A 25,129-nucleotide genomic window follows, 5' to 3' on the forward strand; every position below is an offset into this window, starting at 1 on the left:
GCGTTTTCAGGTTGAGGAGGTGTGTTCTTGTGTATGAGAATCGTAACGATCACAATGTGAAGTTTGGTCCATTGTTTGTGACCAAAAGACACCACGTGGTTAGCAACTTCAGAGCATAAACAATCACTCTTCATCCGCAACTTGGTTCCCATCTTCATCATCACCATTTAACCCTTTTAATTAAGTAGGCCGTGACATGTTTAACATCGGCCGACCCTGTTAACCCATTAAAATTAGAATAAAAGAATTATTTATAAGCCAACACGTCAACCTGATTACCTCGTATTACATGATTTTAAGTGTGTCCGAGCGGGGGTGGTTGTCTTTTGAGACTTTGACACAAATAAATGAATAGTTTGTGTTGGCGCTCAACAATTTAACCCGCCAACCTAACACAGCCGACACAATAAATAAATAAAATAGTCGTAGCAATGAAGAGAGGCTCTTAGTGAAGCAACAAACTCTGGAAACTCAATCTCTTCAAGCGCCTTAAACACATCTTCACTACTAACCGAATTAATTCTACGTTTTTAAATAAACATCCTAGTCTCAAAACAGAAACACTTAAAATTGTATAAATCAAGTACAACCCGTAACTAACTTTACAATCTAAGATCATGGCCAATGCATCGATTGTAGGGGGCATCTGCCTGAGTTGGTTGCGCACTTACGAGAGGCTCCATTGGGGTGCCTCTGATTAGTGGCAAATTTACAAAATCATTATAGGTGCAATGTTTCAACAAAAAAATATTTCTAAAGGGGTAATGAAACCGAAAAAACGTCATTTTTTTCAAAATTTACACTACCGTCGGAGTGTGTCAAAGGACAACGGGGGATACCCCTTGTTACACTCTATACCGCCCCTGGCTCTGATGGATGATTGTTGATGGGGCTCATGTAAAGTAAATTCTTTTTATATTGTTTTTATTTATTCAACATGTTCATAAAAAGGATGGGGTGGGGTTGTTTGAAGAAGTTAGTAAAAACAGAGGGAAGCATTGGTAATTTTAGTGTTTTTAATGGATTTTGATGGTATTGGATTAACTTGTTAACCAAGTTAATCTTGTTATTTGTTAAACAAGTTAGGAGATGCGAGAGTGTAGGTTCGTTTTAATATAATAAGATTTTGTGCATTTATTGGTTTTATTTTATAAATTGTTGTGAAACGACCTAATAGCAAACAATAAGAGAAATATATGTAGGGAGAAAGAGACTGATATTTCATTGATTGAGATGTATATTACAAGAGATACAAAAGACTATATATAATTGAGGAAAACTTGTGGAACAAGCCTAATCTATTTTAGGTGTTGATAAACACATTAATAATAAATATATTCATAACACTCCCCCTTGGTTATCAACATAATACGCTTGATGCTGCCTCGTTAAAAACCTTGCTAGGAAAACCCGGTGGGACAAAACCATAGCTAAGGGAAAAAGAGTGCAGCGTGTAATGCGCATTATCTCCCCTTGATACTTCTGGATCAGGTATGTTACCTCATTAAAAACCTTACTAAGAAAACCCATTGGGATAAAACTTAGTTAAGGAAAAAAGAGTGCAACTTAATAAATCTCCCCTCATTATAATATGTATCCTTTAAGTAAAGTGTGTCTATCATCCTCGAAAGTTGCTCAAAATTTTTGTAGAATGATTTGTTGTTTGATGCCTTGAAGTGCAATCCTTTATATTGAGTAATGTTGTAAAATCTTCTTGTGAGACTTCTAGTGCTTCCTCTTGCGAACAAATACCATAAGATCCAAGACTATTTGTGTTACATTCTTTATATCTACAAGACTAACAGAACTAGCTTTCATGGGTTAGTAAAATATAGACACATATCATTTTTACCTTTAGGATATCGACATATCTTCTTTACCATTCAAATGTCTTCTCATTGGACATGTGCTATATCATGCTGATAAATTCAAATAAAAATTATACATTATCTTGCATAGCTAGAAAGTTAAGTAATGCACAATTGCACTTTAGCCATGGTACTTTTGAAATGAGAATCTCTACTTTGGTAGGAGATGATAATAATCATTTCTTATAAAAAGTGTCTGAACAACCTTTAACATACTATAAGGTTGATCTCTCTACATACTAAAATGTCCCACCAACGTCTTCTAGATGTAGTTTGATAGATGAATAAAAGTATGATTACAAATATACTCGAACTGCAAGTCGAGTAATAATTATACTGTGATGCAGTCATTAAAAAATTCCCCTTCTAAAAGCTCACCAGTTTCTCTTGATGATGCTCAGACATCATCATTGTAAATTGTGATTATTGTGAACTTTTAAGAAAGAACATTTGATAAAGATGGATAATATTTTCAAACTTATATTGCTCTTTATCGGAATATATCATGAGTTGTACAACACTCAACTTGACTATTTTAGTTCATACTATCTTTAACTTTATAAAGATACATTCTTGAGGACTTGAAATCAATGCTTCAGCCATTTGCAATCATATACATACTTCTTTCAACTTTGAAAAAAAAAATGTATGTGCATTCACTCTTTAGGAGTTCTATTACATATACCTCCTCATTGATTTCTATATCATATGCAAGGATGTCTTGAATATTTAATCCAAATTATACCATGCTTTTACATTGTACATTAAGATGCCATAATAACCAGGCACAAGTTTTCTATATATAGTTATTGGTGCACAAGAATTACATCCTTAAGATGTTTCAACTAATCTTATAAGCACTTAAATGCTTTACGATACTCATCAGGAGTTTCAATTATATTCAATGTATTCAAATATGAATTTGTATACAACGATCATATCGTTCTCGAGAACTCATTTTACATGATTTTTGATAATTCAAATCCTTGAGGGACTTTCATGTAAACTTTTAGTATCAAGTGATACATAACATTCATAAGACGGATATCAATTCTCTCTTTATGTTACCAGACTAATAAAATATTGGAAAGTCATTACATCCACCACTAGAGAATGTGTCTCACTATAATCAATCATGGGTTTTTGCGAAAATCCTTGTGCACCATATTTGCCTTATCTCATTTAATTTGATTTTCACATGATTCGCATAAAAGCCCCATTAATATCCAACATACTTTACAAATTCAGTTGTATGGACTGTTGGTCCGAAAACTTTCCATTTTATTAGAGAATTCAACTCTGCCTTATTCCGTCTTTTCGCTTTTGGCCAATTATTTCTCATAGACAGATCTTAAATTTTGATCCTCATCATTTTATCATTTCAAGCACTATTTTATATACAAAAGTATAACAACGTCGATTTCAATTTGATTCCATATATATATATATATATAGACATGATATAAATTAACGAGATCTCTTTAATTTCAGGTACCTGAGGTTCTTCTTGAACCATCATATCTACTATCTCTTCAGGAGAACTTATTACTATAACCTCGACTTGACCATCTTAATTACTTGCTCTAATTTTCGAGGAATTTTATTATTGGAATCAACTAGTCTACCACGTTTCAGGCGTGCAATAGACTCATTACAAACATGTGGTTGTCCTTCTAGGACACTCATCTTAATTGGAGCATTAGCAGTTGGTATATATGACATAGTCACCTTTTTAAGGTCAATGAATGCGTCTGGTAATATATTCGCTAATCTTTGTAATTGAGTTATCCTTTGAACTTATGGTTCACACTTTTAGTTTTGAGGATCAATGATAATTCATACAAACTCATTTCTTTTCCAACTGCTTTTTATCTCCCCCTAATATTGGGAATGTTAATCCACTGAAATGGATATCGACTAATTGAGCCATAAATAAATATCTCGTGAATGGCTTTATTCATTACCATATATTCCCAAACACCTTTTAAGGTCCCGTATTCGTGCGTAGTGGTGGATCAGTTTCAATATATACCGTACAAACAAAATCTTAGAAGGGACATATTTGATTCCTGACCAAAAACCAACTATTAATGATATTGCATGTAAAATTACATGCATTCATATATAAACATGAACTTGCTCTCATGATTATTGGCTTTGCTATCAATCGTAGACGTTCAATGATCATCTTAACAAAAGCAATTCGTGTATGAACATAATCTACAGGAAGTTCAACACTTATTCCGCCGATCATTAATTGCTAGGGAAATAAACTTATCGTCACTACTAATAAATACATGCAATCTGGAATATTGTATTAGCTATCTTATTAGCTAAGCCATAAATTACACAAACATCAAGTTGTGAATTTGATAACCATTTAGACGATGCATCGATTTAAAACACTAAATGGTATCATGTTGAGATATGCATATCCCTTAATCACTTCCAGAATATTTTGGGATACACACCCTTAATTGGCAAATACATAATTTCTCTTATAAGCAAACAATACATGCTATCAGCTAGAAGAATCTTCAAGTTCTTCATTATGTTTCACATCATCATTGATTCGGTGTGGTCTAACCAGTCATGCCAATAAAGTAAATAATTATGATCCATGAACTTGTGGTTTATGATCATATATGTATCACTTGCACATATGTAATACAAAATGTAAGATACGATAGAACAATTAACTATCATTTCAAACTGTCACGTCAATTTTCATTCTCTCCGAATATTATCTTCATATAATTACTCCCATAATTTACCACCTCAAGTGGTTAATCTTAATTTGATAGTCGATCTACAGTCTAATATGGTCAATCTCATTATCAACTTGGCTATCATAGCATTTTTGATGACCAATCTCATTATTATTATGACCGTCGTTACAAACTTCTCAATTATGTCCATGATAACTACCTTTACAATGATCAATATGTAATCACATTCACTTCAGGGAATGAGATGGAATCTTAAAAAGTTCATGGATTTTCATTCTTTGCCTAGTCACACGGGTATGAAAGCTCTTCAAACCTTTAATACCTTTTTAATGATATTACTACTTTGGGCGTATGTATCACGTTTGATAAACAAAAATTAATTTCTCATCACATGACATCAGTTGAAAAGTAATTATATGTCTCAGTCATATAATATTATCGGTCTAATATTTTACGACCTTTGATAATGAGATATAGGAAGTATGAAGTCATATTTAAACGTATTGATATCCTTTAATGAGAGTGATAATACAAATTGATATTTTAGAATCTGTTTCAACACATCATATACAAATAAATAAAATCATAAAATCAAATTATGTAATGCATGTTAAAATAAAATTTCATATAATAAGAGACCAAGAAAATTTCATATAAAGAAGCCTGATAGCAAAATTTCATGGATGGAACCTTGACAAACTTTATTAATAAAAACAATAACGCAGACAATGCTTTAGACACCGGCCAAGGATCATCTAAAAATTCAGGCCTAACAATTGGGCTTTTAAAGCCCGAAAGTGTCTACTAAGTTGGACATTTTTAAAAGCCGATAATTCCTTGATATCTCTTTTAGTCCACAAACAGCCCAACCATTCCGCAAATCTCTTGGGCTTATAAGCGGCCCACATAGAAGTAGAATGTGATAACTTGTTTTTATCATTTTCTGGACATGTTTATTTATGTTTTATTTGTGTATTGTGTATTTCATATAAGACCCTAATAAAACCGAAACCAAGAAACTAAACCGGAACCACACCGTCGGTCACGGTTCGATTTGGTTCGTTTTAAACTTCAATGGTTCGATTTTGGATTTCGATAACAAATTAAACCATTACCACCGGTTTGGCTCACAGTTTGACTAAGAAACCGTCAAAACCGGATCGTGAACACCCCTAGATTTAATGAAGCAAGCAGATTGACTCTTAATTTTCTCCCAAACCTTCGTAGCTTTAACTTTTTTTTTGGTCAAAGTCAGCGTTGACTTTGCTAAGAGTCAACTCTTAAAATTTTGATTTTGTTTAAATGGCTTGTAAAACAGAAGATATACAGAAATACAACTAACAATGCAACTGGACATACTAATTAAAGATCATGTTGGCATGAATCACTTATGGATTAAAAAAAATCAACACTGATGATAAAACATCCAAGATTGTGTATCAAGAAATTATATATGATGAAGTGTCATCATAGAACTAAAATTAATTACTAAATACCAGTATCAATATGACGTAAATGATAACAATGGAATATAATTAGACTTGTTTTAAAGAATATAAATGCCAATTGAAAGAAAGAAACATGATGGTAAATTCTCTAAGCCACCATAAATTTTTAGAAACCTGGGGAAAAAATTAACGCAAATTAAAATATAAAAGCTAGACCAATAAATCTAATATAACTTGAAAATCTAATTATTTCTCTATTAGTGTTATGTGTTCTTTGTCAATTAAGAATACAAATCAATCAATTTTAAAACAATAATAGTAATTGATTGTAATCATCCAACCTCTTACTTATAGGCATGGTTGCAAAAGTCGCTAGGCACTCCCTAGTCGGTCGACCGGGGAGTTGAGAGTACTCGGTCTAGACAGAGAGTACTCGGGGAGTACTCGGACATGTTAAATTATAAAGAAATTACTTTTTGGAGGTTAAATATATGTCAAATAGCATAAATTTACTAATATTTATAAAAAAGTACGTGTAAATGATATTCATTCTTTAATATGATGGGCACATAAATTATGTTTTATTATTATTTAAGTCAAACTAGGCCCAAGTTGACCTACTAGATCCAATTCTGGCCGAGGTTGACCGTGTTTGACAGACTCCGAGTAATTAGGCGGAGTCGAAGAAACTCGCCTCGGCAGCCTACATTGTAGCGACTACTCAGAGAGTACTCGGCCTTGAAAACCTTGTTTTACAACCATGCTTATAGGTAATCTAACATCTTACTTTTAGGTTATCACAAGAATATGATTTATAATAACAAGATAAATCTAGATGCACACATAGAATGATCAATTAAGTAACACGAAGAATGTGAAAGGATGTACCGTACAAGAAACCGGCGAAAACACTTGTCTGTCCTCGTGAAGCAACAACGTACGATCCAACTTCAGAATACAATTCGTGCTGATAACGTGTTGTGAAACAACAACCTACTAGCCTAATAGCAAACAATAAGAGAAATAGATGTAGGGAGAAAGAGACTGATATTTCATTGATTGAGATGTATATTACAAGAGATACAAAAGACTATATATAATTGAGGAAAACTTGTGAAATAAGCCTAATCTATTTTAGGTGTTGATAACCACATTAATAATAAATATATTCATAACATAAATATATATGATATATTTATATGAGACGGGCCCTAATTAAAATTGTCACCATAATTGATTTGGGCTTTATGTACGTTTTGGGCCATAATAGTCTTTATATTTGGGCTCAATGAAATATAACCAATAGTCAATACCACCCAATTTGGGCTTTATGTACGTTTTGGGCCATGATAGTCTTTATATTTGGGCTGAAGGAAATATATAATCAATAGTCTACCTGGTTGTTGGGCCGAATATCGCATCTGATTGTTGTATTATAACAAAATGGGAAAAACAACAAAACAAAAGGGGTGCGACGATTGTCTTTGGTCTTGGTCAAAAGATACGATCATACGAACAAAGTGGTACGGTTTCATCAATTTTCAAACAATTAGATGACCCGGGGTGGCAACGTGATAGACAAATATCACGCGTGGAGTTTGATAACATCCCACCGCCGCCATAACGAAAACGCGTTATATCATCACGGTTTGATGATTCCGTGATATTTTCAACGGCGTGATGGTGTTTAATTGTGAGGGTAATTGTTGGTTTGGGGGAAATTGTTGGGTGTGGTGGTGAGTGATGACCACCCCCACTAAAAAAAGTTGTGAGTGATGGAAAAATGGTTCATGACATGGCGGAACTTGATTGGTGCTTGTGAGTGATAAATTCTATCACTAGCGAACCATCCCCCCTCCCCTTATCAAATTCGTTCTTGAAATTGCTTCGCATCTAATCCAATTAATCATTAGTGAATTCCCCAAACATACAACAGAAAGTTCAATTACCCTTGTTAAAATAGAAAAATGAGGTGAATTTTTATGGCTGAGATTAGGTTTATTGGTTTTACATGGGAGATGAATTTTTATTTGAAACTTCTAAAATGTTGGTAACAGTTTTTAGCTATTGAAAAACGAATGGTTTAGACTCCTTGGGCCTCTATAAAAGTTGTCTAAAATAAGACATGAGTTATATAAAACAAATACCTTTTGGTTATACAAGTTGTCGCAAATAAGAAATTGCAACATAAAAAAAATACCTTTTCGTTTTACAATTTCAACACGTTTTTGTAATCAACCGAATCGTTACATTAGTGCGTATTTTGATTTTTAAGATATTTTATTTATGGTATAATTAATTACAAAAAGTGTATCGTACAATTGGCCTTAACGTACATTATGTACGCGATTAGAAATCGCATGTTATACACAAACTCGGACATGTCATAATCGCATGTTATACAAACCCGGACATGTATAAATTCACATGGCTGATAAACCCGGACTCCCCATAATCGCATGTTATACAAACCCGGACATGTATAAATTCGCAAGGCTGATAAACTCGAACTCCCCAAAATTACAAAGTCGTATGTTATACACAAATCGCGTACGTAATGTACGTTAAGGGACATTGTACAATAACCGGCCTCTAATTAATTAATTAATTATACTATAAATAATTCATGACCTGTTTGGATGGTTTCGTAGTTTTAAAGCAAACCGTAAACATTCCTATTATCCATATATGCTCATGTATAACTACGATTATACATAAAACTAACCACATAAATACATTTAAATACTTAATAAATTAATAAATGAGTCGAACCTAGTCAAACCTAGACTTAGACATAAATCTTGAAATATGAAATGAAAAACGAATCGGAACCAGTCAAACTCAAACTTTAGGCATGAAGCTCAAAATATGAAATTGATGTTGGACTTAAAAGGTGGCTGACGGTGAAAGAGAACTCTTATCCGGTTGTTAAGTTAACTTGTGAAATAATGGTTAGATTCGTTGAATATCTCAACGTTATGATATATAATAAACGCCATATTTGAAAAGTAGCAAAATCCATTATGTTACACATGTAAACAACATTTTCAACGTTCGAAATCTAACTTCATCATGGCAATGGGCAAGATTAGTGGATCCCACATTTCAAAAACCAATAACTTTAAAATATCAGAGTGAGCAGAACAACCAAATAAATGATAAAATAAATAATAGAGATAATTGAACCAATTTCGACTTTTATTTCTTTCAAACCATTTTCTAAAATTTGGTACTTTGGTTATAGATTATTTTTAGCATGAACCAAATCATGCTCACTTTGCTATACCATAAAATGGGTCTGCTGTTGTCGCTTGTTGACTAATTGTCCCTAGCCTGCACATACTACCAAGTCGCACAATAGGGATAGCTTTACAAAAAAGTATCAAGTATCTCAATTGTTTTATTAAGGGCACTCACTTTTTGTTCCTTTAAAGTCACTCAACTTTCATTATGTGTTTCAAACTTATATAATTTTTGTATAAATGTTAAAAATATTAAATTAAGTAAGACAAACGAAACACATGTGATGTGAATTTTGGTTATCATTTATGAAAAATTACATAGGATTGAAACATTTAATGAAAGTTAATAAGTCTTCAAATGTACATTTTGATGGTTAACCGATGTTCTTCACAACCAAAAGGTTAAGAGTTCAACCCATGTAAGGTGTTGTGTAGATGTTGTATTTGTTCTAGAGAAATACTGTTAAAAAAACTTGAGTAAGATTTTAAATTGAAAGAGACCATTGGGCAAAGAGAGAGTTGAGGCATCAAGATCGTTACATTACACCACATGCTGAGCCAGAAAGGCGGACCAAAAGCACACCGATTGCTGACAAATACAATTCCCCTTTACAAATGTGGATATCGGAAAATGACTACGATAGGGTACCCGTAGATCTTTAAATCCATGAAATTGACTTTCTTCTTCTAAAATAGGATAAACAACTCCCATAAAGGTTATGCTTAGCATGAAGGGTCCAACCATCAATGCATAAGAAGATTGATTGACTGTAAAAAAAGATAATAAGATGAAGTTTAAGGCTTATATTTAAAGTGCATCCGATATTTCACGGCTTGACTACGTTTGATTCATATTCGATTCTTTCTCCCAGATCACAACCCCACATTGATTTTTTTAAAGTGACTAAGAATACCAGTGAAATGGTTTTGGAATTTAGTATTAACGAAACATATATCATTCCAAAATCCTAATTCGGTTTCGCTCACGATGTATTCTTCCGTGTAATTATCAGCTTCCCATATTCCCCTTGTTCCGATGCTAATTGTTTGTCATATGAATAAAGTCGCATCATCCCTTTCCTTTACTTTGCATTGTTGTATTGTATCTTGTGCCCTGGTTCACCATAGCGTTTTGTGTTTGAATTCCTTGTTTGCCGCCATTTTTCTGTTGATATGAAGTTTGTGTCGAAATCGAGTGTAATGCTTTCGATTGTTCGAGAACGTCGCTCTGATACAAGATTGTTGGCCTAGAACTTGATAACACAAACACAAAGATTATCGAAGTTTTGATTGAACTGTTAGACGATTAATTATAAGTTAGATTATTCTATTATTATTATTATTATTATTATTATTATTAGTCAAGTTAATTTACTATCCTAAGTTTTTATTTCATGGCAGTTATGGTCATGATTTCTGTATACATATATATACGGTTGTAACATGACATTATACTCTATCAATTCATTTTATGAACAAGAATATCATCATTCTTCGAAACCCTAGAACCGGAAATCCAACATAGTGGTATCAGAGCCACATCGATCCAAATTCACATCCGCGAAATCACAAGTTACGATCAAAACATGAATCAAGTTCAGGGAATTCAAACTCAAATTCCTAAACTTACTGGACAAAATTATTATCACTGGCATATTCAGATTAAAGTCTTGTTCGAATCGCAAGAATTATGGAATATTGTTAATGAAGGAGTACAGGAATTGGGAACGAATCCCACTGAAGAAGCAACGACGGCATATAAGGATGCAAGCAAGAAGGACAAAAAGGCTCTACATATCATCTTTCAGTCGGTAAATGATACCATATTCGAAAGAATTGCATTAGCGAAATCATCACACGAAGCCTGGAATATTCTACATAAATCCTACCGAGGAGAAAACCGGGTAAAAACTATTAAACTTCAAACTCTTCGTTGTGAATTCGATGCATTAAAAATGAAAGAAGGGGAATCGATTGAAGAATATTTCAATAGAGTAATCCTTATTGTTAATCAATTACGAATGAATGAAGAGAAAATCAGTGAACAACGGATCGTAGAAAAGATATTACGCAGTTTGACTCGATATTTCGAGTCTGTGGTGATAACAGTGGAGGAAACAAAGGATCTCGAAAATGTTACAACCGAAGAATTGATGGGCATACTTCAATCTCATGAATTGAGATTGAAACGTTATGAAGATAATCCAACAGAGCATGCGTTTCAAGTACAAAATTCGAGTCAAGATCGATTTAAATCCTCAAGAAACGAAGGAGGAGGAGGAAAGGGCCGTAATAAATACAGGGGCCGGAACATGAACATGATCCGTTGTTATAACTGTCAACGGTTAGGGCACACGGCCAGATTCTGCCAACGTAAAGATGAAAGTGAGAGGACAGACAACGCGTTGATTCATCAAGACGAAGAGATCAACGAACAAGAAGACACAATGTTTATGATTTTCAATATGGAAGAGTCAGTAAATGAAGACTGTTGGTATCTGGACAGCGGTTGCAGTAATCATATGACGGGAAACAGAAGTTTATTCATCAATGGATGAATCCGTGAAGAAAGAAGTACGGACAGGAGACGATAAAAGGCTGGAAGTACATGGCTGCGGTGAAGTATCTCTAAAAATCAAATATCAGGTTCGTAAAATACCGAATGTATTTTACGTAGAAGGTTTGAAACACAACTTATTAAGCGTGGGGCAACTTATAAAGAAAGGATATAATGTATTGTTTCATGACAATAAGTGTATTATCAAAGATACAAGTAAAGAGGTCATCGGAGATATCAAAATGACTAGCAATAAGATGTTTCCTCTTCGTCCGAATAGTGACTTAAATTTTGCAATGACAATGGCAGTGAAAGATATGTCATCACTTTGGCATAAAAGGTATGGTCATGTTAACATGGACACGCTAATAAGTATGGGAAACAAGGAACTAGTAGTTGGGTTACCTAAGATTATGAAAAATGAGAGAATTTTCGAAGGGTGCATTTCAGGAAAACAGTCAAGAAAGCCATTTTCAAAGAAGATCACATGGCAAGCTGACAAGCCCTTACAATTAGTACACTCAGACATATGCGGACCCATGAGGACTGAATCGATAGGAGGATGCAGGTATTTCATTACCTTTATAGATGATTTTTCAAGGAAAACGTGGGTGTTCTTTCTTAAGTATAAATCAGAAGCACTACACTACTTCAAAATATTCAAGGCCTTAAATGAAAAGCAATCAGATCACTTAATTAAGACACTGAGAACTGATCGAGGAGGAGAGTATTGTGGCAAGATGTTTCAAGATTATCTGAAACAAAATGGAATACGTCATCAACTCACAAATAGTTATTCACCACAGCAGAATGGGGTAGCCGAAAGAAAAAACAGGACTTTGATGGAGTTAAGTAGGAGCATGATGAATGTCAAACACTTACCAAACTGTTACTGGGCTGAAGCAGTGGCATGTGCAACTTACATCCTAAATAGAACAATCACGAAGACAAGACCCAACATAACTCCGTATGATAGCATGAAATGGTAATAAACCCAATGTGGAACATTTAAAGGTATTCGGCTGTTTAGCCTATGTACACATACCCAAGCAACATAGAGACAAGTTAAACGAGAAAACTGAAAAGATGGTGTTTGTTGGGTATAGTGAACATAGTAAAGGATACAAACTCTACAATCCACAAACCAATAAGATTGTCATCAGTCGTGATGTTACTTTCGATGAGAACAGAAGATGGGATATTAATTCTGAAATGAATGATGTTCCCTTGGTTGTAACTGACTCTGATGATAGCGAGACACGAGAGGGCGGTGAAACAGACAAGACACAAGGATCAACAACAGCCAGCGAGCAACCGGAACATAGTGCTGCAATACCTCAAGAAGAAGAAGAACTGAGTCAAGAAGCACAGCAGTATAGTAATGTCTCTGCAGCCGAGAACTTACAACAGCATGAACATGAATTAACTTCTTCAGATTCTGAGAACGAAACCATCCGAACGAGAAGTCTAAATAATATATATCAAAATACACGAGAGCTTACAAATGCTGAAACTTTACAAAAATATAACGAAAGGCAGGTGGTGAACTTTGTACTTTATACTAGCACTGATCCTACATCATACGAAGAAGCTGAGAAAGACTCGAGATGGAGGGAAGCAATGGATAAAGAGATGGAATCAATCCATAAAAATCAAACTTGGGAACTCGTAGATCCTCCAAAACATCAAAAACCAATTGGTGTTAAATGGATTTACAAAACTAAGTATGATGAAAAGGGCAATGTTGATAAATACAAAGCCAGACTGGTGGTAAAGGGATACAAACAGAAGTATGGGATTGACTATCAAGACGTATTTGCCCCTGTGATCAGATTTGAAACAGTCAGACTAGTATTAGCACTTGCAGCTCACTACGAATGGCATCTTCATCAAATGGATGTTAAAACAGCATTTTTAAATGGAAAATTGGAGGAACAAGTGTTCATAGAGCAACCTCAAGGTTACATTAAAAAAGGAGAAGAAAAGAAGGTATGTTTTCTCAAGCGAGCCCTATATGGTTTGAAACAAGCCCCTAGGGCGTGGTATAGTCGAATAGATACATATCTTGTTCAAAATAGATTTAAGAAGTGCATATATGAACACACACTTTATGTTAAGGACACTAGTGAAGGAAAGATCATAATATGTCTTTATGTAGACGACTTGATCATAGCAAGTAGCTCGATGGAACTGATCTTAGAATTCAAAATGTCGATGAAAAGGGAATTTGAGATGACAGACATGGGTCGTCTACACTACTTCCTAGGAATGGAAGTATCATATAACAATGGGAACATCACTCTCTCTCAAAAGCAATACATGAGAAATTTATTGGATAAGTACAACATGACACTGTGTAATACAGTGTCTACTCCAATGGAATATGGATTAAAACTATCCAAGGATGATCCAGAAGATTTTGTAAATGAGGGAGTGTATCGCAGTCTAGTAGGAAGCTTAATGTATCTCACCAATACTAGACCAGATATTATGTTTGCTGTAAGCAAAATAAGTAGGTTTATGGAGTGCCCAAAGAAAAGTCACTAGGAAGCAGCAAAAAGAATTTTGAAATACATCAAAGGAACTCAAGATCAAGGAGTTACTTATTCCAAAGGAAAAGGAAAACATCTAGTAGGGTTTAGTGATAGTGATTATGCAGGAAATGTTGATGATAGTAAAAGTACTTCAGGATATATATTTCATTTAGGCTCTAGTCCGGTATCATGGCAATCAAAGAAACAAAAGGTAGTAGCACTGTCCTCAACTGAGGCTGAATACATAGCATTATCTATGACAGGGTGTCAGGCTCTTTGGATCAAAGGGATACTAAATGATATACAGGGTAAAGAAGAATACTCGGTTTCAATATTCTGTGATAATAAATCAACTATCTGTCTAGCCAGAGATCCAGTGTATCATGGTAAAAGTAAACATATACGAGTCAAATATCATTTTATCAGGGACTTAATCAAGAAAAGAGAAGTAGAAGTTGTGTATTGCACAACGAAAGATCAGATGGCAGATATTATGACAAAGGCACTTCAACCAAAGGATTTCATACGCTTGAAGCAGCTGCTGCGCATGAACCAAGAATAATCTAATTTACGGGAGGGTGTTAGACGATTAATTATAAATTAGATTATTCTATTATTATTATTATTATTATTATTATTATTATTATTATTATTATTATTATTATTATTATTATTATTATTATTATTAGTCAAGTTAATTTACTATCCTAAGTTTTTATTTCATGGCAGTTATGGTCATGATTTCTGTATACATATATATACGGTTGTAACATGACATTATACTCTATCAATTCATTTTATGAACAAGAATATCATCATTCTTCGAAACCCTAGAACCGGAAATCCAACATGAACAAGTGTAAGGATTAATCGCAGAGAACGTATTGATTAATCTTGGTGAGGAACACCATTATACATAAGTCGAATATATAAGATAATGGCGGGTAACCAACTTACAACACGGTTGTTGGCGCCATTACACAACCGTTTTTCAAACGGTATCGTTTAATTGCAAGAGCATTCGAATAGAGGGGTTACCCGGCCCATTATGTCTAGTCCTAATATACAAGTACGATTTACAAATAACAACATAATAAGCATAATTATAAGTTTAGTTTATCTTCTAGCCGATACTTTGGATGTATAATCAATACAAAAATAAATTTAAGAAATAGATAATTTACTAACAAGCACATTAAAAAATTATAGTTAATAAAATATGTTCTCTGCCATTTCAAAATAGGATTTTTTTATGGAATCGCAATTTACACACTCTCTAATCAACTTGTAAGTTAGACATTTACTTGTCACATAGAGGGTTTGAACCCTCATAACTTGGAAATACAAAACCTTATCTGTTTACTTTAATACGGTATAAACGAATTTATTTCGGTGTACCCATTTATCTGTTTACTCTAATACGATATAAACTAATCGATTTTCTAACGCTAAAATATATTATTGATATGGCTACATATGTTCAGGATCCAGAATTTTCTGGCCTACTCTTGAAGAATACAAATCCATACAAGTATAAACATCTAGAAGTATGCATAGAGATATTTGCAAACCATCATACAAAACTATCAAAGTTACTTGTGAAAATTACACGACTAATCATTAAAGTATTCACCAAAAAAAAAAAAAAAAAAAAAAAAAAAAAAAAACCCATAATACAACTATAATCATCAAACACTTTTAACATTTACTCAATTTATTACAATACTTTTTGTTAACATTGCTGCTAACAAAATACGGAGTAATACAAATAAGGATTACTAAAAATCAATATATACAAATCTAAAACGTAAAAGAAATCAAAATCTATAACCTAAAACAACAAAGTTGACTAATCTCATTTGAAGAATTCAATTCCCTACGTATATCAAGAAATGCAACTTGTTTAATAAATTAATCACGACAGCTACAGTATAGAAGACTGGTCTATCTCCGGTCTGCAAACGAGATCGGTCACAAAAGGCGGGTGATTGTGAAAGAGAAAGCTTATCCAAATGTTAATCTACCTGCAAATTAATATGTTAAAAAAATCATTAGATGCATGGGATCTTAACCACCATATTTAAAAAGTTGGTAAAACAAAGCATGTATTAAATAACAATAGGCAAGACTAGTGGACCCCAGATACGATATGTGAATGACGTGGCACCATAAGATCGGGCCCTTTAATTCCTCTTTGTCGAATATACTATACGGGGTATGTTTAGCATAAAAGGGTTACGTTTAGCCAACCCTTTCGAGTATATAACATAATATATGATAAGATTTTTATAAGAGATACGTTTAGCCAACCCTTTCCATTAATTATTATTTATTATTAATATAAAATAATATGTGAATAATATGTGAACAACCAAACTACCAAACCAAACCCTGTCTGGTTTTTCCAAGTGGACCATGACAGGAACACTTATCCTACAAGTGAAGTCAAAAGGCTTTTATGTTCAAAAGTTTGAGAAAAGGAAACAGTCTTGTAAATTTTAAATTGAAAGAAACCCAAATTGGACTGAAGAGTTGTGAACAAGTAATATATAATCTTTACAAGTAAAGGAGAAAGGGACACTGAGGTATCAACATCGTTACACCCCATGCTGAGCCAAAAAGCCGATACAAAACGTGGATGTCGAAAAAAGATCATGAAAGGGTGCTTATTCAGATATTTGATGAAACTGACTTTCTACTTGTAAAATAGTAGCAACATGATACATAATAAGTGTTATTTATCCGTCATTGGATATCCTCAACAGACTCTTAACCCTAAACCCCAAACACTGAACCCTGTGGTTTTGTCTATGCACATTGTGCTTAAGTTGTTTTTAGAGAATTTTTGAGGTTTATGTAATTGAACAGGCTATGATGATTAATAAACATGGAAATGACAAATATACCCTTGAAACAGATAGTTGAAGGAAGTAGAGTTCAAGTTATTACCTCTAAAGACTATCCTGAGCATTCTTTAATAATTCTCAAATTTGCCATCTTTAAACAATGATCAAGAATCCAACAAGCAACACTAGAAGATTGAGCACAGAGAATCCCTATAAAAACACAAGTTAAGAAAAAAACACACATTTAAAACTCGATAATCTATATCGAAACTGAAGTAACACAAGGGGAAGAACACATTTTTCTTACATTTTTCCCAGAAGCCGAAAACTGCATACGAGGAAGATCACTTTGCACACCAAGACTATAAACCGGAGTACCATTCGGATAATACAATCCATAGTTCCTCTCAGAAGTCGGGCCGGGCTTCAAATTCTCATTAAAAAGTGCAAAAACATAGATATCAATGGGCTGCGACGGGTTAGCAGGCGTCCCTTCCCGCTTCTGCATTCTTTGAATCAAATTCTTATGATAAATCCCCGCGTTTTCAACCGTAGCCCCAAACTCATTCTCATCCCCCTTCGAAGGCCATCCTGTCTCCGATATTTGCACTTGTATACTACCATAATTCAACGCTCTTATCGCAGAATAAACCGCATCAATTTGAGCATACAACATGTTATCGTAATTCAAATTCGTGTTGGGATCAATAGCCCCCGCATTTGGCTCAAACAACACGTACTCCAACGGTACATTATTCGGGTCATTCTTGTATGCAAAGTAAGGATACACATTGATCAAAAACGGTGAACCGGTTTGAGCATGAAATGCAAGAATAGGTTGTAAATACTGAACCAAATCTTCCCGAAATGCCCCTTGAGATGGCGGGAAAGATGTTGCTAATATTTGAAGGGAATGAGCTGTGGTTATATAAACTTGTTTGTGTAATCCGAGGTTAACTAAAGCTTGATACATGGTTTTCATGGCTGGATATAAATATTGTGGTAATTGACTATCTTGCCCTCCTAATATTTCGTTCCCGACAGTGATACATGTGATCTTTGTTTGTGAAAGATAAGGTTGTACCTTTTGTTGGATCCATATTTGGGCTTCTTGAGGGTCTTGCATTCTTGGAAGGTATTCGTTGCCCAATCCTATGATGAATTCGACGTCGGAGTTCGCGAAAGAACCTAGGACTTTGGGGTCGGCGTCGTAGAGTTTGACACGAATGATGTTTAGAGATTTTAGCATGGTTGATACGTGTGATGGTGGTGGGAGATTGTTGGCTATTTGTCCGTAATTTATCCCTACTCCAAGGGTATTTGTGCCAATAAATAATCCTGCAGAAACATCAAATTCAAGCAACTCAGATGACACTCGTGGTCAGACCAGATATATAGGGTGATTCTATACACACACCTCTCCTCTGTAATCTTATTTTCACATCGCTAGTGTATACGAGTAGAATGCTTTTGCACAGAAATAAATGCACTGGAATCTTTTTTTTTTTGTTTTACATGTATACGGGCAGTATAACCTTATACGAGCCGTATATAATTGTATACGAACAATACAATGTTATACGACCAAATATATATGGGCAAGAGATATTGGTGGAACCTGATGTATACGGTCAATATAACATTATACGACCCGTATAAATATATCGCATACATTGTATACGACCAAAATTAATTTCACATAGTGTATCCAGAGACTGTATAAGGTTATATGACCCGTATAAGGTTATACGGACAGTATACACCATGTGAGAATAAGATTTTACCATGTGGGATTATTAACTCCCGATATATATAGTCTTACCTTATGAATTTTTTTTACATAACGTATATTACTATTTTTATTAAGTTTTTCAAATTTTAAATTAACAAAATAATCTGTACGTGTTATATTTGAAGAAAAATGAAGCGTGTTATATTTGAAAAATAAAGCAAAATAAATTTCTGTTATTCTTTTATAGCTCCTTAATTATAGCGTGTTGCTTTTATAAAACAAGTGAAAAACAATTATAGAATTCGATTCAGTACTTCGGTTATTGTTTTTAATGACCCTTTTTATGGTTATTTGTATCTCAAAAACTTTATTTTGGTTCTTAGTTTTACCGGTGACAACAACAAGTTATCATCATTCATCATTTATGTAACCGGAGTTGAACGTCTAGTTAAGAGACATCCGACTCCAAGCACCTATAAAACCTGACCCGATGAAACTAAAGAGTATCAAAAGCAAAGAACCTAAACAAGAAATCCGGCATTTTACTACAAACCCAGAGTCAAAATTTGAAGATTTCTTAATATTTAGGAAAAATATACTACGTAGTATACTTAGAGACAAAGAAGATGACATACCGGTCAAAGTGAGTAACAAAATAAGTGTCGGAACGATAACGGCCATTGACGGTTAGATTACAGTTTCTTCTTGTGTTGAATTGTGGGCTCAAAAATAGGCGGCTGTGGGTTTTGGAGAGTGTTGTGGGTTTAAGTGGATAATGAGGGGCCTTATTTATAGAGTATATACAAAGTATACAGTAGTGTACTGTGATCACGTGTATCGAACGCGCTCGAACACTCTATGCCTATGGGCCAGCAAATGAGTGGACACCACGTGCTTGCTCCGTCATTTCTTCTTCAAGAAAGCAAGTTGTAGACCGACTTAAATTAAATATCCAACTCAAAGGTTTTGGGTTTTGACTTTTGACCGACTTCAAGTTGAAATGTTGAATTCTTACACGCCCGACACCGTGTCTTACCTGGCTGCCGCCAAACACACGAGTTGGTGAATCAGTTTATAATAGTATCCATTTATCGCGCTTAATAACTAATAGAGAATAATAGATATTGGTTCAATTCTCATAATGGGTTTTTTTCTTTTTTTCATATTTATTGGATTTCCTACTGAAATGGTGTATATGTATTATCCTTAGTAGCGATGGATATAATCAGGTGGTTCCGCTGGTGGCACGATCATACTCTAGTGATCCGTCAGTGTCCATTTATGAGCCGTCGTTAGAAGAATAATAATAATTAATGAGCGTAAGCGTAAGAGTTGTATAATGAAAATTATTGGTGTAAAGTAGAGAAAAATAACACTTGTCGTTAGAAAAAAAAATTAAGGTCTTGAGGTGTATCCTAAGGTTGTAGGGTGTTGTTTTAGGCTCCCTAACCACCCCCTCCGTCACATCACCTCCATCTCACACCACCTCCCCTTCCCCTTCTACCAATCACATACTTCCAACTCCATTAACAACACACAACAATGCTTTCGAGGTGTGGGGTAGGGGGAGGGGCGGTGTTCCTTGTCGGGGAAGGAGGCCATGTCGGCTCCCCGCCGATACCACACCCCATGGCCTGACACCTGAGGCGTTAAGGGTGACACATCATGTTAACCGGCGTTGCACACCACTCTGTCCTTGTGTTAAGGGTCATTAAAGAGGTTATATGTTAACCGGATGTTAAGAGACTGCATTAATTTTTTTTTCTTACTTAAACCAAAAATCACTAAAAATAAGAATAAGGTTAAGTGAAGTTAACGAAATTAAACCATTTTCTTAGGATAAAATGAAGTGAAATGAGAAAAAGTTTGTGATATGGCACGTAGGTGAAGTTGAAAAGAAAATTTCAACGGATAACATCAAGTTTACTTGATGTTTAATTAAAAGTACAAACACCTTTTCTTAACAAAATCTAGGGCTGACTCTAGCATAATTTTTTTAAAGCTAGAGTTTTACGTCACCAATCCAACACCGTCCCCAATCAAATAATATATATATATATATATATATATATATATATATATATATATATATATATATATATATATATATATATATATATAGGGGATGGTTCAAATGAAAACCACTTTTAACGCGAAAACTCGAAAACTAACTAAAAAAAGCCTAAAAAACACACAAAAATTTTTTTTTTTTTTTTTTCAATTTTTTTAATAAAAATCGCTAGTTTTTATATATAAAAAAAAACTTTTTTTCAAAAAAAAAAAAAAAAAAAAAATTTGTGTAGTGCACATGTGTAATAATACACATGTGTAGTACACAGACACATGTGCAGTATTACACATGTGCACTACACAAAAAAAATTTTTTTTTTTTTTTTTTGAATTTTTTTTTTTTTAATAAAAAAACCTGCGAAAATTTGATTGAAAAAAAAAATTTTAAAAAAAAAAATTTTTTTGCATGTTTTTTTGGCTTTTTTTAATTAGTTTTCGAGTTTTCGCGTTAACTAGTGGTTTTCATTTGAACCTTCCCCTATATATATATATATATATATATATATATATATATATATATATATATATATAGGGCCAGGATTTAGAGAAAACGGTGAAAAGTGTGAGAACAGTGAGAACGGTTATGGATCGTTAGATCAAAACAATCCATGGACTAGATTGCGCGGTGGCGTTTTCGTAGATAACATCAATTTTATTTTGTGGGACGCGCTTCATTAAGGGTAAAAGGGTCATTTGACTTCTCTACCGAAAACGCCAAATCATGAATAAAACGCCATTAACTCCCGCCTTAAAATACAAAGCAAACATCATTCCTAATCTAAATGCCATTAGATATAAAACGCCAAACTTTGTTTTTAAACGATAAAGCTGAACAAACAGTAACTGAAACGACGGGACTTAATTACTGAACAACTGCCAAAAACATCCTATATATACAACATCTCAGACCTTCCATTAAACACACCAAACCCAAAACGCCATATTTAATATATACCATTCATCTTAGAAACGCCAAAAAACCCAAACATCAAAGATTCCTAAAACAGACGTTTCTTTGAAATTCAGTTTGGTTGTCGGTAAGGTTTCGCTCAATGTGATGGACAAAATCCTTAAGTGAGGATATTGTCCATCTCATTGAGTAAAATCTTATTTACTTTATCCTCAACTTCCATCCAATTTATAAACGCCAAAAGATACAAAAACCACAAAATTGCAAAAACGTCATTTCTTGGAGATTCAGTTTTTTTCTCAACAAAGTTTAGCTGAATGGGGTGGACAACATTGTTAGACATCTTTCTTAACTGAGGATTAACAATGTTGTCCATCTCATACAGCAAAACATTATTGAGTTTAGCATGACCAAATTTTTCTCGGTAAAACGCCAAAAAGTTAAAAAATAAAAAATGGCAAAACATCGTTCCTTGGATATTCAATATTGTTCAACACGAAGTTTCGCCGAATGGATTGTTAGTTGAGGGGTGTAACTCAATAACATTTTGCCGCATGAGATGGACAAATCTTCAAGAAAAAGAGGCTGGTGTCAGACTTATGTCATTTTCTATGCTTTGTCATCTTCAGTTTTGTTCTCAATAAAGTTTAGCTGAACGGAAGTGGACAACATTGTTAGACATCTTTTCTTAACTGAGGATTAACAATGTTGTCCATCTCGTTCAGCAAAACATTATTGGTTTAGCATGACCAAAATTAGAGGTTTAAATTACTTTTATTTAGTGGCGTTGTTTTTTTTTTTTTTGGCGTTTGGTTTGCTTGCAGATCTTATATTGTTTGTTATATAACTTCGAAGTAACATGTTATGAACAAATAAGTAGAAAAAAAGATGGAAAAAAGGATGTATAAGAGATGTAAAACGCCAAACTACTCTTCACTTGTTCTCGAAGACCTTGTCGATCTTCTTTTAATTACGGCATGTTTCCATGTCGATGCGTAGTGTCCATAGCCTTTGCAGTTCTGACACTGTCTTTCTTTGGCCCCGGGTTTCGAATTTGATTTCTTTTTCTCGATTGCTATCTCCTGTTTAGATTTCAGGCGCTTCCGAGATCCAGAACCTTTGGATTTATACCCAACAAGAACTCTTATCGGATTCTTGTCGTTTTTATATTGACCGGTTATCTCCGCAAATCTATCCCTAGTGCTTGCAGGAGGAGCAACAATCTGCATATCTTGAACCTTCTTCATATAAGATTGAACATGATCCTTGTATAAGGATAGCTCCCTTTTATTACCAGATAAACGGTTTAAAGTATACTCCGTTGAAAAAATAATCTCTCGCGTCATACTTTGCACGTCGGGATCAAGCTCGGTCACATATTCACGACTAATTGAGTATTCGGAAGAGAAGTTTGGGGAAGCCTCTTTACGCCATCTATTCAAAATGTATTGTTTTGGAAATTCCCTAATGTCCAAACTTCTCAAAACATAGAATATATGTTTACATAGCAAACCAAACTACTCAAAACGCCTGCATGAGCAACTGCATGTGCAATCAGACTTACGGTACATTACCTGAAAAACGCCAAAAAACACTATCTCTATAACGCCATGCAGAGAATGATTGTATAAAAAAATTAAAAAAAAACCAAAAACTGGATAAAAAAACAAATTAAATGTTATAATAGAATATGTTAAACGCCATGTACCGAAAACGCCATTGTTTACCTCCAATAAGGATGTACAAGGCTGCGGGAAATCATTTATGTAAAACTTAATAAAATATATTATAAGTAAAATAATTCGAGCTAAGCCGAGTCGAGCTACCAAGCGAGCCAAACCGAGCCAATTTGGCTCGTCACGAGCCGAGCCGAGCTAGACTCACTTTCTAACCGAGCCATATCGAGCGAACTTTTTCCGAGCTAAATCTGAGCGAGCTTCGAGCGAGCTCCGAGCCGCGAGCTTTTTGGACAGCCCTAAACAGCAGCAATGAATCGAAATAGAGAAGAAGTCATTTGATGTACGGCAAAGAAGGTTAAGAACTATTGACCAAATCTGAACCACAAAAAGTGTATATTTCAATGTTGAAGAAACTGAATAGTAAGTTTATAAAAATCTGCATTTCAAGATAGACAACCTATTTTCACACAAACTGATTAGCAAAACCGGGGGATATTAGAGAGGATTTTATGTGCACATAGAACATATATCGGCAATGATTATTAAAGGTGTTATTGCTTACTCTTTTAGCATAAGTGTAAGTGTGGACCCATGAGCTCCAAGCTACAGAATAAAGAAAAATCTGCATTTCATTTAAATATCATGTAAGAACTGAATACCAAGGGTGTAGCTTCTTGAAGGCTTATGCATATTCAATATGCCAATAATTGCTTACGTATATACAGTTGAAAGCAAGCCCGACTGCAAGAAGGTGTTCTTCATTGATAACCCGAGTCAAACAGGCATGAGAATCATCTGCATGTTTTGAATACAATGTATGTTTTACAAATTATAACTATAAGAAGATTTGATAAAATAATAATTAGAAACCTAGAAGGGTGTAGAAGGCATACTTGAGATATGATTCCAGCAATCCCATGTATGATAATCAGGTCAGCAAACTAGTCTTTGTCAAAATGGAATTCAGCTTTCAAATAGTACTACAAAATGCAAACAAATTCAAAAAACTAATAAATCTTGATCTCAATAAAATCTAAGTGAGATTGTGAGAATAAACTTAGTGATAAAAATCATCATCTAATTGTGTTCATCTAAATCCACAGTTTATTATTATCTTAAATTCATTACACAAGTGAAAGAGTGTACAAATTACCAATAATGCAGACATCGGGACAAGCTCACGAAGCGTGCTGAAAAATGCCACAATAGCTGCTTGTGAAAAAGTCCAGCTGAAAGTGATATTCACACAACAAAAACTTCAATACCCATAATTAGCCCAAATTATAGGTCATTCTTATACACACAAACAATCATCCACATGGATTTAGGTTAAACACACAGTTTCTTATTATTGATCAATTATTTAGGTATACAATGAGCAAAATTAAAAAAGAAAACCTAATCGAACCAAATCTCTTAACTACGTCCCTAACTAATATATTATCTCTGATTTCTTATTTATCTTTCACCATCATATCGAACAATTAAAACCGACATCATCTTAACATAAGGCA

The 25,129-nt window shown here is 34.1% G+C and overlaps 1 protein-coding gene across 1 annotated transcript; it reads right to left on the reverse strand.

Annotated features, from left to right (window-relative positions):
• Positions 1-16,368: 16,368 nt before the first annotated feature.
• LOC110908804 (glucan endo-1,3-beta-glucosidase 14) lies at positions 16,369-19,736 on the reverse strand. Its single transcript, XM_022153794.2, has 4 exons — positions 19,592-19,736; positions 17,532-18,562; positions 17,328-17,434; positions 16,369-16,402 (listed from the first exon to the last, which is right to left on the reverse strand). Exons 1-3 carry the CDS (start codon positions 19,635-19,637, stop codon positions 17,378-17,380), a joined length of 1,134 nt encoding a protein of 377 aa, XP_022009486.1. The 5' UTR covers positions 19,638-19,736; the 3' UTR covers positions 16,369-16,402; positions 17,328-17,377.
• Between the last annotated feature and the right edge of the window lie 5,393 nt (positions 19,737-25,129).

Source organism: Helianthus annuus, chromosome 14 (assembly GCF_002127325.2).
Source record: "Helianthus annuus cultivar XRQ/B chromosome 14, HanXRQr2.0-SUNRISE, whole genome shotgun sequence".
Classification (NCBI taxonomy): Eukaryota; Viridiplantae; Streptophyta; class Magnoliopsida; order Asterales; family Asteraceae; genus Helianthus; species Helianthus annuus.